The following is a 16,126-nucleotide window of genomic DNA, read 5'->3' on the forward strand; positions in this document are numbered from 1 at the left end:
GGCTTAATAAACCAGTTTATAGGGGGACACACGCCATCTAGTGAGCATTCCCTGAGCTAACAGCTTTTACTTCCCTCTCTTTTCTCCCCCTCTTAACACAGTCGGGGTTTTTCTGTAGTTTTCCCGTGCGCAAAAATGACTAGGATCATTGAACTGCAAAAACTTTTATTAAAAAACAAACAAACACCACTTTAATTTCCAATAATCAATAAAGTTTTCTTTTCACAGCAGTACTACAACACAGTACACATTTATTTTGTCCAACAAATAGGATAATAATAAAAATAATAATAATCTACGGAATACAAAAGATTTGTCTCCCTTTAAGGTAACAATAGTTATTTTTCTTTTTGCAGAAGTTGACAGCAGCACAAGGTTGAGGTGGGATCCGGGAGAAAGGTGTTAAATGATATAGATATTAAGCAGTTATTTCAAAGTATCAAAAACCCATCCTTGCATATGAGGCCCATCATAGGCCTACTTAAAAAAAGCCTCTGAATGAAAAAAATGAATGTGCAACACACATCAAAATTGGTCCTAGAATTTTTACTTTTTCTAATATATCAAAATAATTGAAGAAACATGTGCATAGTCTTCGGAGGGTTTGGTTTAACAGCAGAGTTCAATCACACCTTCTGTATAGTTTGGGACATGTTACTAACAGGGCATACAGACCCATTTCTGTAGGTCCTGTGCACATTGCGTTCGAGCACAGTCTCACCAGCACTCATGTTGGAACTCTAAAATGCTTAGCAAGCCTCAACGTGTAGGCTATGGAATGCATTCCACTACTGTAGCTTACAATCTGATGTGCTTCAATCAACTAACAGGACTAAAGCTTGGCGCAAAACAAGAAATCACCAATAAACATACAGACTCGTCATAGTTCTCAAAGCTTCATGCTAAATACTTGGATCCCCACCTTAGGCTTTTTGGCATCGTGCATAGCGTGTTTAAAACTCGAGGGCTTGTTTGGAGCCCTACACTGCTAGTGAGGCTCACTGATACAGGTTTAGAAGGAATGGGACAACTCCTGAATAAAGACTCTGCAGAGCATTTAACAGTTGTTGCATTGCTGCAAGCAGTTGCATGCTGCCCTTTCAAATCTGCCGTTATCTTCAGGATGACAAGAGTAGATGGCCCTTTAAATCATTGAGATCTGTGACACTGAAATCATTTTAAAACTAAATGGAACAGAAAAGGAACACCTAACAACGAGACCTCCCTAACAAGTTACATGAGCATACATTGCCTTGTTCTAGTGATACGTGATGTCTTTCAGTAAGACGGTTGGATTTTAGAAGTTATTTGGCAGATATGATCCTCTGTATTTCACCTGATTATCAGGATTGATCAGTACCATGCTCAAAGTGAGCTTGACAACATAATCTGATTACATAAACTATAGCTGGTACCTCAGTGAAGGCACTCTTGGCACATTTCAACAATGCACCAGGCTTACTGGACAACATCTGCACGAGTCGATCAGATGCTGAGCCTTTGGCATGGAAGGCTTTTGCTGGCAATAGGCTGTAGGTTTGATCTTTTACGTTAACAAGAGAGGTCTCTTTAAAAACATCACAACATTGTTTACGTTTGGCAGTGCATTCTGTAAAATGAAGGCTATACAGTATGGTCTCATGTGTGGTTCCTCCTAGCCTTGGAGGAGAGCATGGAGAGGACCTTTAGCTGCTGTTTTGGGCTTCTAGTTTCAGCTCACTGGGCTTGTTCAGGTGATACTCCACTGTGACGTCAGGGCCCAGGTTGATCTGAGCAGGCTCCTCTTCCTCATCCTCATCCTCCTCGGACGGTGGGGTAGATGACAAGAAATGCAGCAGCAAGAAAGCCCAGGAGAGAACTTACTGACACCACCATGGGGATGACCCTCACTGTGCCCACAGCATCTACCACCGCACCCAGCGCAGAAGCCACCAGGATCTGGGCAATGTACACTTGGCAGGACAGGATGGCGCAGTCAATGCCAAACCCTCTTCTAGAGTTACCGGGGCTGTGATGGATGTACTACATGAAGAGAAACAAAGGAAAAGGACTGAAATGATTGGTGGAAATTGCACTAGAGAGTTCTAAAGGACAGCCTGCCATATGAGTCTAGGACAGCTAGACAAGACTCCCAAAATTTCTACTACTTCTCTGGATGAAAATGTTTAACAATGAACCCATCCTATTTGTTTCGAACTGTGTTAGAAACCCCCTCATTTTAAGCTACACTACATGACCACATTCAGTAATCCACTTAGTCAATTAATCAGACACAAAGTTATAATGGACATCAAATGTGTACTGACCTCTTTAATTTCATGGTACTGACCCAAAAGGGCATAGGGACAGTAGGAGATGCTCATGGAAAAGACTCCCATGGTGCTTATCATCGTCATGGCAACATAGATGTTTGGAAAAATAGCCATCACTGCAGTTCCCACAGTAAAGCTTAAAGTGCCCAACATATAGACGATCTTGATGCTGAGGTCATAGTTGTCTAGGTATTTCTGGAGCACAGCTGTAAGACAAAAACATTCATATGTCCAGCTATTCAAGAAAACACTGCGCAACTAGCAGTGCTATTGAAGGAAATGTCATGGTTATAATGGCCTGCATCTGCCTGCATCTGCATGTTATTGCTATATCTATTACACTGGTATTAAAGGTGCCATGTGTAAGAATTGAGGTAAAAATATCAAAAAAATGAGCTACACGCATCAAAAGAATGAGAAGAAATAAGGGTGATGATGTTATTAAAAAAAAGACAAGGTATAGTGCTGCAGAGATATCAACCTGAATTAGCATGCTAAATTACTAGCCACAGCCCGACAGTTGTCATAATACCAGTTTCGGCCATGGGAGGCGGTATGCAGGCAACATAACCGCCAGCCAAACTGCAATACTGTTACTCAAGGGTAGACCAACTCACTTTCTGGAGGTATACTGCCCCCATCTTTTATGGAATGTGGAGTATGAATTGATTTTTTGGTGGACATTACACATGGCACCTTTAAACTATATATTCTGTATATGGTTCTCCAACTGGAATCTCAGACATGCTGTGCTTATAGACAATGGCTATTTGCATGAATAAACATCTTTACATAGAACAATAATTAAAATAATAAAATATCCAACTTTTTCATGCTAGCTCCAAAGTTATGAAGACACAAATCACAGTAAAGAAACGTGTAACGTCAAAAGATAGAAAGATAAAAAGATGGTGAAACAAACATGCAGTGCCACCGGAGCAAGGACAGATCAAAGAATGGTGCATGCAACAGCATGGGATGGGAGAGTCAGGTGACCCACCTGAAGAGACAGCAGCTGTAGCAGCATAGACCACCAGCCCCCAGCAGCCCATCTGGACCCCTTTATGGTAGTTCTGCAGCTCTGTGGAGTTAGCAGCAGCCTGCAAACAAGAGCACATTGCAGACAGGAAGAGAGTTCAATGCCTTGTACCATAGGTAGGGGACTTCTTTCAGGCCCATCAACAACCAGCCTATTTCACCTTACACAGCGAGATGCAACCACGACGCGTTATTGGCTTGTGGCAGTTGCAAAAAGGCCACATGTTGTACCTAGGTTAAGTAGTAACCCTTATCAAACTAGGCTAAGCCCTCTCTCTGTGCCCATCATATAAAACACTCACAGGTTGCCTGTACAGTCGGCGATTCTGGTGAAAGCTTATTGATATATCAGCAAATAATAAAAACAAATATCATAATATAGACAATATAAATAGTAGCATAACAATTATTAGCAAAACTGCAAGACATTGAGTTCCAGAGTTCTACCAAAAACAGGGAAACATATAAGTGTGGGTGAGCAGGTAACCATGCTGTTGAGTGAGTGGGAGGGAGTGTATTGTGTGTGTCAAGGGTGTAGGTTTGCTTATGGACCATAGGCTCATGTCCACTCCACACCAATATTTTGGGATGACAAAATTGTCCCTACCAATATTTTAGCACATTCATTCATATTATTTTTGATGTGAAGTGGTATTCATTCAAACGTGAACTCATAAAGTGTACATCGGCAGGATAACCAGTTTATGTCCCTACCAAACCTATGCCCTTGGTGTGTGAGAGTAACCTACACGTTGCTCATCTTGCACTGGGTCTGCTTTCTGCATCTCATTATTCTGGTCACAACCAGCCTGGGCAAATTACTCAGCACCAGTCAGAGGCATACATTGTTTTGCACTCTTATGATGTCATCACATTACCAAAAAGTATTGGTTTTACCAAAAATATTTGGCAGTACTTTTAAACTACAAAAACATACACCTAAGTATTTTTGACACAAAATACGCAGCCATTTTCTCCAACCCAATAAAATACAAATTACAAAATACTATATTGTATTCAAAATACATATTTTAAATACATGTATCATAAATACTGACCATACTGCAAGTCACAACATGTAAATGGATAAATGTTGGAGTTGTCAGTTGAACAGACAGTTAGAGTCCCACGAAAAGCTGTTTGCACTCACAGATTGCTCTTTTAAAAGCTTGATTAAATCTTTATGCCTAGAATCTACAGTACCTCATAGGTAAGGCTTGTTAGCTTCGACCAATAACAACATGAGAATCTGTTGATCCTGTGTGGTGGTGGCATTGTAAACTCTCCTAAAATTAGAGTTCTTTTCTCACTGACAGCTGCTTTCATGAGTACACGACAAGAATGAATCAACAGGACAAAATAAAGGGGTGTAAATGTACCGTGGGGTCTCCTTCAAAAATGACCTGGCCCATGAAGTCGGTATAGAAGACTGCCTCCGCCATGATGGAGAACCAGGTGAACAGGTGGCAGAGGCAGAGCCAGCCGAGCTGCCGGGGCATCTTCAGCATGGACAGCCACAGAAGCTTGACCGTGGTGCCCTCGCCCCCGTCCTCACTCTCCCCGTTCTCACTGCTGGACTCAGATGTGCCCCTCCACTGCGGTCGCCGGCCCCGCGGCCGTCGCGCCAGTTGGTCGATGTCGTTCAGGCTGCGGGTGGAGGTGATGCGCATGGGCGATATGCCGGCGCGGTGACGCCGGGGCCGCTGGAGGCCTACGCGCCCGTAGTAGGAGAAGGTGAACGACGGCTGCCGGTAGAAGGAGAGGTGCCGGGGCCGTGACAATACGCAGGGAGGACCACCTCGCTGGCCCACTTTGCCCTGCTGGCTGTTGGCACCAACCAGGGCGAAGGCGCCCGAGCTGGAGCTGGACAGAGCTCCGTTACGGGCCTTAGTGGCCCCGGCGAGCATGCTGTCCGGCGAGCGTGCCAGGGAACAGTGACTGCTGCCAGAACGCACCAAAGAGGTCTGCTGCACTGCTTGGAAGCGGTCTTGGAAGGCCGATTCACCATCCTTTTCAAATGGTGAATCTACATCAGGAATCAAACCGAGAGTCTGATCGCGATCCAGGTCTGGGTCAAGCTCGATGGTGGCGTCTGGCATAGCCAGCACAGAGTCACTTTTGCTCCGCACCATGTCCACATTCAGGAAGTCCATCTGCATTTCCTGAACCTCACGGTCATGCTCGACTTGGTCAAACTCCTCCTCACCGATCAGGTCCAGCTGAGGCAGGCTGCCATTGGGCCGGACCAGACACTGGTCATCTACTTCATCCCCCTCCAGGTATTCCTGCCGTTGCCCGCTGTACGGCTGCTCTTTGATGCTAAACAGGTGGAGAGTCACTGATATGATGAAGATGATGGAAGCAAAGAAGAAGAGCACCTGCTCCTGGGCCTGGAAGGCTTTGCCCAGAGCAGTGTGAGTCCAGTTCAGACCGCCCAGCATGTAACCCACCGCTCCTCCCAGTCCTAGGAGAATAGGAAGGAAAATCATTAGCTTTGGCAAAACACCAGAGAGACAAATATCATTATGTACAATGTTACACAAATATTTATAGTGACTTGTGATACATAAATGATCACCCAGAGAGAAGAAATACTCTTTTCTGATTGGCTGGTAGGGTGGCTATTAATTCTGAATAACAGGACACCTATGAAGTAGATCTGGTAGAAAAATCTAATCACATATCAATGCTCATCGAATGACAACTATAATAACCATCAACAACGGTGGAGCCTGGAAGCACGCTTCGCAACAACGGAATCAGCTGTGAACAAGCTAACTGCCCCCTGTTGTGACTGTCAGGACCAAAGAAAGGAGTACAACAAGTTCCACAAGTCAGCTTCTTTTTAACCTGAAGCACTTCGTTTCCTTGGCGTGCTATAAAGGCATGACTGTTGTTTTTGAGGTTGCCTCCGCTTTAATATAAACTGTTTATACATTATAAAATTGGTTTACGATACATACAGTTTGAATCACTTCAATAGACCCTATTGAGTTCGCATATTTACAGAGGCATCACAGAGCGCCTAGAGTAAAGAGTTTTCATTTTTATGAGACCAGCATGGATTATCCATCACCAAAATCCAGCAAATAAGTTTGGCTAAACAAACAAAACAAAAGTTAAAGGTTGCTTGCTTTATGACATTTTCACCCACAGTTAACCTTTAATCTATCAATCCCTAACTTTACAACGTGGGTATTTGTACACTTGGCAATGTTAAGGACACTAGGTGGCGTGTGTGTGAGCCTACCAGCTGAAAAGGCATGAATATTCAAGGCCATGTCCTGCTCCTCTGTGTCCGCCACGTCCAGCAGGTACGCCCGGATTGGGCCCTCCGAGGCATCAGCGCAGAAGTCTAGCACCACTACGCCAACAACGGTCAGCACTATACCGATAGGCTGTCTGCCAACAACATCCCCAACGGTCAAGCCTGCCACAAAGACAGTGAGGGAGCTCAGAGTAAACAACAAGCATCATCTTTTTTTATCCATTTCAAAAACAAAACAAAAATGTTTTTCATATGCAATCTGATACTTAAAGAAACACGCCAACATTTAGCTTATAATTCACCATTTCCCCAGAGTTAGATAAGATGATACTAGGGCTGTAAACACCAAACTCACGATTCGGTTTGTATCATGATTTTTGACCCACGGGGTGGGGGTGGGAAAGATAGAAAGAAAGACAGAACAGAACAGAACAGAACAGAACAGAACACTGCTACTATAATCACAGATAGTTTTGTCTCAACATGGTGTGTGTGAGAAAGGACATTTTGCATGTGTGTGTGTGTACGTACAGTGTGTGTGTGTCGGCTCATACACACAGTTGCGTGCCTTGCAGTGCTGGAGACGCATCCCCGTTCACTTTACATGGATCGCTCGCGCTGAGAAGTTCAGCTGTTGCTGCACCGATGGACAGCACCGGCCAATCGAGCCAATCGACGGACGGCACCAGCCAATCAAATTACAGTTATACTTCAAGTCATTTGCATAGCTACTGTCGGGAACACCCACTGGCATGCGTTGACGGAACGCAACTGTGTGTAGAAGCCCTGTGTGTGTGTGTGTGTGTGTGTGTGTGTGACAGAGAGAGAGAGACAGAGAGAGAGAGAGAGACAGTATCAGTGAAGGTGCGAACTTTATTTGTAAGTGCGTGCATAATATGTGTTTGTGTGGGTGTGGGTGGTTGTGAATGTGTTTGTGAGAGAGTCAATGTGCATAGATGTGTGTGTGTGTGTGTGTGTGTGTGTCCGAGATGGAGCTGCACAGTATAACGAAGACCTCTGTAGTGCTGCAGAAGACGCAGAAAGGAAATCGCCTCCACCAAAAAGGCTCCACCCAAACCCACAATCAAAATCACTTGTTATGGATTTTTTTTTTTTTACTCAAAACTAATAGCTGGGATAGATTCAGCACCCCTAAAAACCCCTAGTTAAACATCTCAAAAGCTAACATTGGTTAAAAAAAATTTTTTCATTATTTTCGCACAGACCCTCTGGTCACCACAAACTTGACTGGCTCTCCAGGCGTTTCCCCGAGGATTTGGCCGTGGATAAATTGGGAGGTGTTACTAGACACCTATAGGAACACATAGTAAAAAAAGTTATTGGTAAGAATTTTTTTTGCAGATTGGTGAAAAAAATGCCTAACTTTCCCTAACTATTAAAAGCCAAGGGACGCTTGTTGAGAGAGAGAGAGAGAGAGAAAGAGAGAGAGCGGGGCAAGGAGAGGGAGTTTACGTCTATACTGTCTGTCTACAATGAAAGCTACGAGAGCAATGAAATTATTATTTATTTTTGGATAAGTGTACTAATAAGGCAGGAGATGAGTGTTGCTTATGCAGCTGCGTAAGCTGCAAAGTGCTACGGGAAACACTAGAAGGGGTGTGTCACCATTCTGTCTTCTCACAGGCGACACAGGTTTGTGGATATGAGTGTCGTGATTTCAGTTTCGATGCGCATATCGTTACAGTCCTAGATGACACATACCCTTCTCGTCTCTCGGTGTGCAGTAACTCAGTATGAAACACCAACCGTTAGCATAGCTGAGCATAGCTCATTGAGGTGGGCAGTCCAACTAGCCTATCTCCCAAAAGCAACACAAGAACTTAAACATTGTTCTATTTACATGTTGTGACTAGTTTAATCATAATTTGTACAAATGTAAAATGTAAAACAGCGATTTTCTAAGCATACACATGCTTGGAACTATATTCTCATTCAGGCAAAACATTGCTACTGCAGCAGGTGTTGCGTGCAAATCATTCTGCCCAAGTAGCAGTGCTTTTCCTAAATGAAAACAAGTTAAAACCTGGTTTGCTAATTCATGAGTATCACAGTGGGCACTATATAGTTTTGTGGTCCAGGACAACCCATACTATGAAGAGTATTAGAGTCAGCTTTCATAGCAATGACTTCACCAACTATCAGCAAGAGACTCTGGGGTCAGCATGCTCGCAAGCTTTTTAGCAATGGAAACCGTGCTGCTGTTGGTGTCTACAAGATTTTTGCATTCCTTATAAATAATTTTAAATAAAGACATTTGCATGCCACTTAGGTATGGTAGTTTTAAATGTTTTTAACTATCCAGCTTGTGAACCTGGTTTGATGAGTATTGCATTTGCATCATAGGCGCCGGAAGCACAGTGGCCAGGGGGCCAATGGCCTCCTCACGTTTGGCTCAAAATATCTTTTAATAAACAAAATCATCCGCGAAAAAAAAAAAAAAAAGGCAAAAAGACGGAGAGAGGGTGTGAACCATTATAGCGGTAGTAGCCCGCATCTAATATACCCTAAAGCTATTTGTGCAGCGTCACTGTTGAAAAACCTTAAACTTTCTGCCCATGGGTCAAAACCGATGAGCAAAACACCAGCAGAGCGCCCAGGCAACACCCCCAGGGAGCAGACAGCGCTCCACTTTGAGACGTTCATTCTCAATCAATATAACATATTTGGAGGGATGGATTTGAAATGTAGCCAAATCCAATAACATTTATTCTGGTCTGGTATGATTGATTGTATTGTAAAGTTCCTGAGTTAAGCGTAATGTCCTCCTGTGCATCGGAGACTCCAACTCTACAGCTCCAGCGGTCACCCTGGGATGGCTTCAAATTGTGCTTTCAATGTATCTGCGGCCTAGGCCTACTGTTTGTTTATTCTCCAGAGGCAGTGGTTGTCATTAGCCTATATTAATTGTGAGCAATTATTGAAGTTATGAATCTGTTGGATAACCACATTTAGCCTATTGCACGACATGAGATTAAATTAATATCATGAGCAACGTGATTTACTCGAAACATGTAGCCTAAGCTACCAAGCCTTCGCAAGGTTTGTATGATATCACTTAAGATTACCAGCAATGTTCAAATAGACCAGGGTAACCTGTTTATTTTTATTTTCTGTGTCCCCGTTTCCCAAAACCACATTTGCTGATGCGAACTTCTGCTGACAAAAAGGAGGCTGCATTTCGTGTGGACATCTTAATGCAGTTTAAGGGTGATTTATGCTTCTTTCTTGTGAGCCTACGTGGGTCAGCGGCAGTCATTCTGGCGTTCTCCTTTACAGCAACAAGACACACTTCCTCATAGCCTCGCCCTTTACTCATTGTCTTCATCTTTTTTCCCCCTTTTCAAAAAGTGTGATATTCATACTCAAGTCATTCGCGTTCTGTCTCCCTGTACTTTGGAGACTCCTCTGCAACTCCAGCTGAGGGGCAGTGGTTGTCATTAGCGTATAGTAAAATGTGAACGATTATCAATGATATGATAATACTGCTATGATGATACTGCTTTTATTGCACAACTGAGAATTGGGCTATTAATCGGTTACAAGGTGCTGTCATCTATCCGAAACATCTACTAAGCCTTCTCTGGGTTTGTTGGGTGGGTATTGCAATGTTCAAATAAAGCATGTTACCTATTTCATTTAATTCACTTCTGTGCCTTTGTGTGATATCACTCAAGTCTTGCTTTAGTTAATTAGCAAGTTACTACCAGAAGCTCAAAAATGCCGTCATGTAAGCCACTTTCTAAATATTCAACATAATCGGAAGCAGCTGCAATTGTAACAGGACATTTTGAAAGAGACCTGCTGCGTCTACTTTGATAAGCAGCGATATGAACCGCACTCAAATACGGTAGGCCCTATGTTTTGTTTAACTTCAAATAGCATAGGCTTTGTCTGTCCACTTTTGAAATTACATGCGGGGCTGAACCCCTGCCAAATGCGTGTGTGGTCCTATCTGAAATTATTAGTGTCTGTAGCCATTGGCGCCTGCAGGTGGCTACTCAGTGTTGGGGTCGTTACTCAAAAAAGTAATGTATTAGGCCTACACATTACTCGCTACTGTAAAAAAAAAATTAATCTATTGCATTACTTCTTTACTCTCTATGAGGATTAACAAGTTACATCAGGCTACTTTGTTGAAATGTTTCTATGGACATAGGACATAGGATATAGTCCCCTTTTATTTATTATTTAATTAATTACAGTTGTGAAACATTAGGTAGCATAATCTAGTCCAACCAAGTTGCGCTGTTAGGCCTACCAGGCATTTCTTACAGATAGCTAATCTGCCTTCAAAAGTTAATGAACACGGCACTTCCTAGTGCTTTTAAAAATTGTGCAAGTTCGAATTGCTTTATGGAAGCGTTGCTGCCCAGCTCGCACACACTCCTTCATAAAAGTTGAATGGTGACATGCACACAACTTGCAAAACATTGAACTGCTTTGAGTGAAGTGCGCTTGCGAGTTGCGTTCCTTCTGTAATTAATTATACTAGATGCTCTTCTTCACACTGAAAACAGTGGCAGTCCTAGCTTGTAACACCCTGTTATTTTTTTTGGAATCAATTTGTGGTGTGATTGACATCAGACTAGTCATTAGTTAGTTGTGCACTGTTTCCCGCTCAGTAGTAAGGTAATAGCCTTCTCCGATGAGTTTTAGTTATTCGTGTCGCCCTCACCAGAATTCTGAATATCTTTGCTCGCACACTGTAGGAACTGTAATGTGATTACTGACGCGTTGCACCCAACTCTGCTCAGCTACAAGTAGCCTTGAGAAAGAATCTCCTGTGTGTTAATTCACTCCAAGTTTGCCTACCCCATAAACTGCATGACAGTAGGCTATTTCTATTTATCTGTAAAATTACCGCATGTGTTTGTTCAACTTTATGAAGAAGAATTACGCAGGCTATTACGAACGCACACATTTTGTTTGCGCAAGAAAGACAAAATACAGCAGGCGATTTTTTTTTTTTGGGGTCATTATCTGGCCTCTGCACTTTGAAACTCGTTCCGGCGCCCCTGATTTGCATCTTTTCCTTTTCCCTTTTTCCTGGAAGATGGCTGTTACTGTAATTACCAATCAGAGCCCCGTTGAGGAACAGGGCGACTCCCAGCAGCACACCCACACAGAGGGCCAGGATAAAGGGTCTTCTGCGGCCCCATCTCAGAGTGCAGCGGTCGCTGGCCGAGCCAATCACAGGGGTGAACATCAGGCCCAGCACCGGGCTGAGGAACCACGTCAGACTGTAGTACTGCTCCGGCAGACCTGGGAACAGCCACGCCAAACAAAACATGAGACCAACACCTTCAACCAACTGGGATTGTTTCCACTGTACACACCCAACCTCTATTAAAAACACATCTTCAGCCAAGATGCTTTAATAAACAGATGATACTGAACCAAATTGAACAACTTATAGGCCTGGCCAAGTTCCAAAGAACACTTTTGTAACCTACTTCATAAATTTAAAGGTACATGTATATTAAGACCTTAAATAACCTAGTCAATTATTCAGAAATTAGCTATTCAAAAGCCTCACAGACAGCCTATGCTATGTGGCCAAATATGTCCAGAGATAAGGTAACTCTTAAGAGTTTCTTAGATTGATGAACACAAACTGGCTCAACTTTCAAGGCTAACTACCCAGGGGTAACAAAGTAGCACACACAGTCTTCATAAAACTGGACTCATCTCTATTTCAACTTTTTATTCGGCCAGGTCAAGTCAAACCACGTGAAGACATTCCTGTTTAGTCTTGACCTGGCCGAATAAAAAAGGTGAACTAGAGAGTCCAGTTTTATGAAGAATGTGAGTGCAACCTCATTATCCCTGGGTAGTTAGTGGGATATCTACACAATGTTGGTTTAGCATCACACATCAAGACTGAGAAGCTGCATTTTTCAAACAAATGGCTAAACTTTCAAGTTTGCAAGTTTCAACCTGTTGACTGTTCATTAAACAGAGCATTAGTAAGCAATTAAATGGCTCAATATTTTGCTCTTGAACCTTTGCTCCTGGACTTTTTTTTTTTAACTGTTCACACCTCTACTAAGGAACCAGAAACAATCTTTGCATAAAAGGGCATTTCATTCAGATGATTCATTTACATTTTGTGCCAATGCAAACTCTAGTTCAACGCCCTAACAAACTTTTGTTTCCAAAAGTACCTGGGCGCCTACATAATGAGTTCTGATTGAATGATCATGACAAAGTTCTCCAGGAAAAAAAACTGTTGCCAAATATCAATGGTACAACAATACTCAGGGACATTTCCCAACAACACTGCTCAAAAAGTTGCATTGTGCACCAGTATTAGAGAATTAGTCTAGCTTAAATTTAGAAGAATTAATCTGGATAATTTAATGATTATATTGCAGTTCACATTTTAGAGTTAATAAAAATACACACATGTGAGATTAAACCATACCAACCAAAGTGGCTTTCTAGCATCAGGGCAACCACTACATTCCAGCATGAACCCTGTCAGGAACAGCCTGTCAGGAACTGTCAGGAATAACCATTATATTCACCACATTCAATCCACTCTGCTGTAACAGCCTCCTAATTATCAGGACAAACATCTCCATCAAATCCCAGTAGCAGAGAAATTTCAACTTATTTGGTGATGACCTCACACATTTTCACTGTGTAGAAAAACACCATCAGAGAAATGTGCCAACTCACACATTCCAGTCATTCCAACCAATTTTCCCCTGACTACTAAAAAGACTCGAGGTTTTTTTGTTTTTCAGATGTGCCGGTTCACAGACACAGGGCCCTGAGCAGGTTATTTATGAACAGCCCTGTGATAATGAGAGGAGGTTAAGGCTAAAATGGTATTTACCATTCTTTCAGTGGTTACCTTCAACTTACCTATCTGCAGTAGTACAGGTGTCACCAGGGCAGTCTCCATGGCATAACAGAATTCCCTGCCAAACATGACCGCTCCATTCATGACCCATTTGTGCAGTGGGATGCGCCTGCTGGGACCCTCACTAGCAGACCCATCGTGGCTCTCCATCTCCTGGTTGCTCTCCTTCCCTTTATGGAAGATGCCACTCAGGCACTTCTGTGGCAGGCCCACTCCCTTGTCTGGAACACACACGGCATCTGCGCCGGCGGTATTGGGAGCCATGGTGTCCTGCATGTACCTGTCCCGACTGATGGACCGGTCACCTAAATGTCTTGGTCTCTTTTGCGCCTTGGCACCTCTCTAGCGCCCCTTCTTCAGAACGTCCAAGAGAATGCTGTCCAACCCACACATTCCCAGTGGATTTCACATGAAGACACCAAGCAAATGTGTTGACTGGGGTAGCTACAATTACACCATTTGGTTTGGTAGACTCCTTACTGTTTTGTACAATGGTCAAAAATCCATATAGATTTTAGAAGTATAGGTAGACAAGGCATGACTTTCTTAGAATTTAAGGACAAGGCAGTGGTGAGACGATGGGGCTGGTAGCGAGATGTGAACGCTCCATGATCAATCCCCACTGAGCACACATGGATCATTTCTGTTCAGCCTGTGACAAGCAGAAACATTTACAGCAGACAAACGGTTAACCACGCCAATCAGTTACTTCATATGGTTGAGTAACTGAAAAATAAAGGAACTACTAACGCATGCCAGGCAAAAAATGTCTTCACAACATTAAGCATAGTTGGACTACAAAATAGGCAGCACTGCATTTCGTTGTCTCTTTACTTGTATTCTGCACAATGACAATGAAGTGGAATCTAATCTAATATAATATAATATAATCTATCACAAGTATGAAAAATATAAACTGGAGCTATCTGAACAGAAGATTTCCTGAATACTACAGGTCTCAACTAGTGATGACATATGGTCTGAGAAACAGCACTGATACAACAGACCAAACATTAAGTATCAGCAACGACATATTTTACTGATGTCGCGTTGAAGAGGGGCATACTACAACTGGGCAGAGAAGAACAAAACCAGCTCCACAGTATTTCACTTGTGAGAGAAAACTTACCTGGTAATGGCACGAGGTATGGCTTGCTTGTGCCTTCAAGGGCGATCAAATCCGGTACAAAACTCTCTTTCGTAAGCATCGAGGAAAAACAATTCGTATCAGCAGGTTGGCCATGCCAGTGATTGCCAAGTGACCTGATCTCTGAATTTGCCCATCCCCCTAAGTTCAAAACTCCACCCTTGAAGAATCAACTCAGGAATTTTCCAGGAGTATGAGCTTGTAACAACATGTTTGTAGCAAGGTGAAATGAGGTGATGATCAACTTCCAAAAATGCGTATCTACCAAATGAAAACAGAAGAGAACACACTTAAAGTTACACAATGAACAAGCCAAACCGGTTACATCGCTGAATAGCTAAAGTTACTATCTGAACGCTTTGTCAGTCAGGTTTACCTTCTGAGCAACTTTACCGTTAAATGGTCCCTACTTTTGTATCTGGCTTGTAGTCCACAATCTAACATTATGTATATATTAATAGGCTGATATGACAACAGTGCATCCTTGTTTGGCTGCCGTGTTGAGATAACGCTAAAGGTCTTTTAAATAAATTCGGGATTCTGCCTTGAACGCGTCCTGGTAACGTATGTTATGTCTCGTGGGTAAAGTTAGATTAATGTTACGCCAGACAACACAACAGTAGCTATAGGGCGAGATGGCAACAGGATAGCCACGATACTAGTACAATTAGCTGGGTATCCTCGCTAGTTAGCAAGATAACGTTAACTCCAAGGGACTAACGTTAGTTCAGTTGATGTTGAAAGTCCATTTTTATGAAACCGGAGCCGTCAAATACTAAATGCGGCTTATGCTCAACAGTAACAGAATCATAAGTTGTCTAGGGTTATATTTGAACACTGTTGCGACCAGACACTGTTCTACTGAATCAGATTTTGCTAGCAAACTGAACATATGCATCAGACTAAGCAGCTAGCCGCTAACGCTTGCTAGCGTACGTTAAATAATTATTCATATGCATTAACATCGCGTCAAATATCCCAATTATTTCATGTTATTTATTCTATAGCGTATTGTGCGTTGTCGTCATGTTTCTAAAAAGTAGTAATTTAATGTCATCAGTCCTGGTCTAGATAGTGAGAGAGCCATGCGAGTACACTACCTGACTGGCTATCTAATTCGTAAATCCTGTAGGTGCGTCTGACTGACCACCAGACGCATGGAAAAACCAGTCCATTGTAGAAGCGTCCACGAGAGGGTTTCCCGTTCACCTACCCTTGTTTTAAAAGAACTGGAAACAAGCCAATGAGGTTTGGTTGAAATTCATGAAGGCAAACATAGGTCACTGAGGATATACTATGACTGAAATATCCCAACAACGTTTTTTCTTTTCTTTTTTTAAACTTTTAACATTTAAATGTAAAAACATGGCACATTTAATTTAATTTAATAACAATAAAATAAAACAGTTTTTTTTTTTTTTACCTGAAAAATAGTTTTCTTTGACATGGTAATCAAGGACATGATTTAACAA

At 42.5% G+C, this 16,126-nt stretch overlaps 1 protein-coding gene across 1 annotated transcript; it reads right to left on the reverse strand.

Annotated features, from left to right (window-relative positions):
* Positions 1-148: 148 nt before the first annotated feature.
* Positions 149-15,863, reverse strand: slc45a4b (solute carrier family 45 member 4b). Its single transcript, XM_048261238.1, is given in 10 exon segments — positions 149-1,809; positions 1,811-2,022; positions 2,307-2,518; positions 3,313-3,412; positions 4,730-5,814; positions 6,601-6,780; positions 11,713-11,901; positions 13,510-14,159; positions 14,637-14,915; positions 15,755-15,863. Coding segments are annotated over 8 exon segments (2,376 nt in total). The 5' UTR covers positions 13,784-14,159; positions 14,637-14,915; positions 15,755-15,863; the 3' UTR covers positions 149-1,685.
* Between the last annotated feature and the right edge of the window lie 263 nt (positions 15,864-16,126).

This window comes from Alosa alosa, chromosome 13 (genome assembly GCF_017589495.1).
Source record: "Alosa alosa isolate M-15738 ecotype Scorff River chromosome 13, AALO_Geno_1.1, whole genome shotgun sequence".
NCBI classification, from domain to species: domain Eukaryota; kingdom Metazoa; phylum Chordata; class Actinopteri; order Clupeiformes; family Clupeidae; genus Alosa; species Alosa alosa.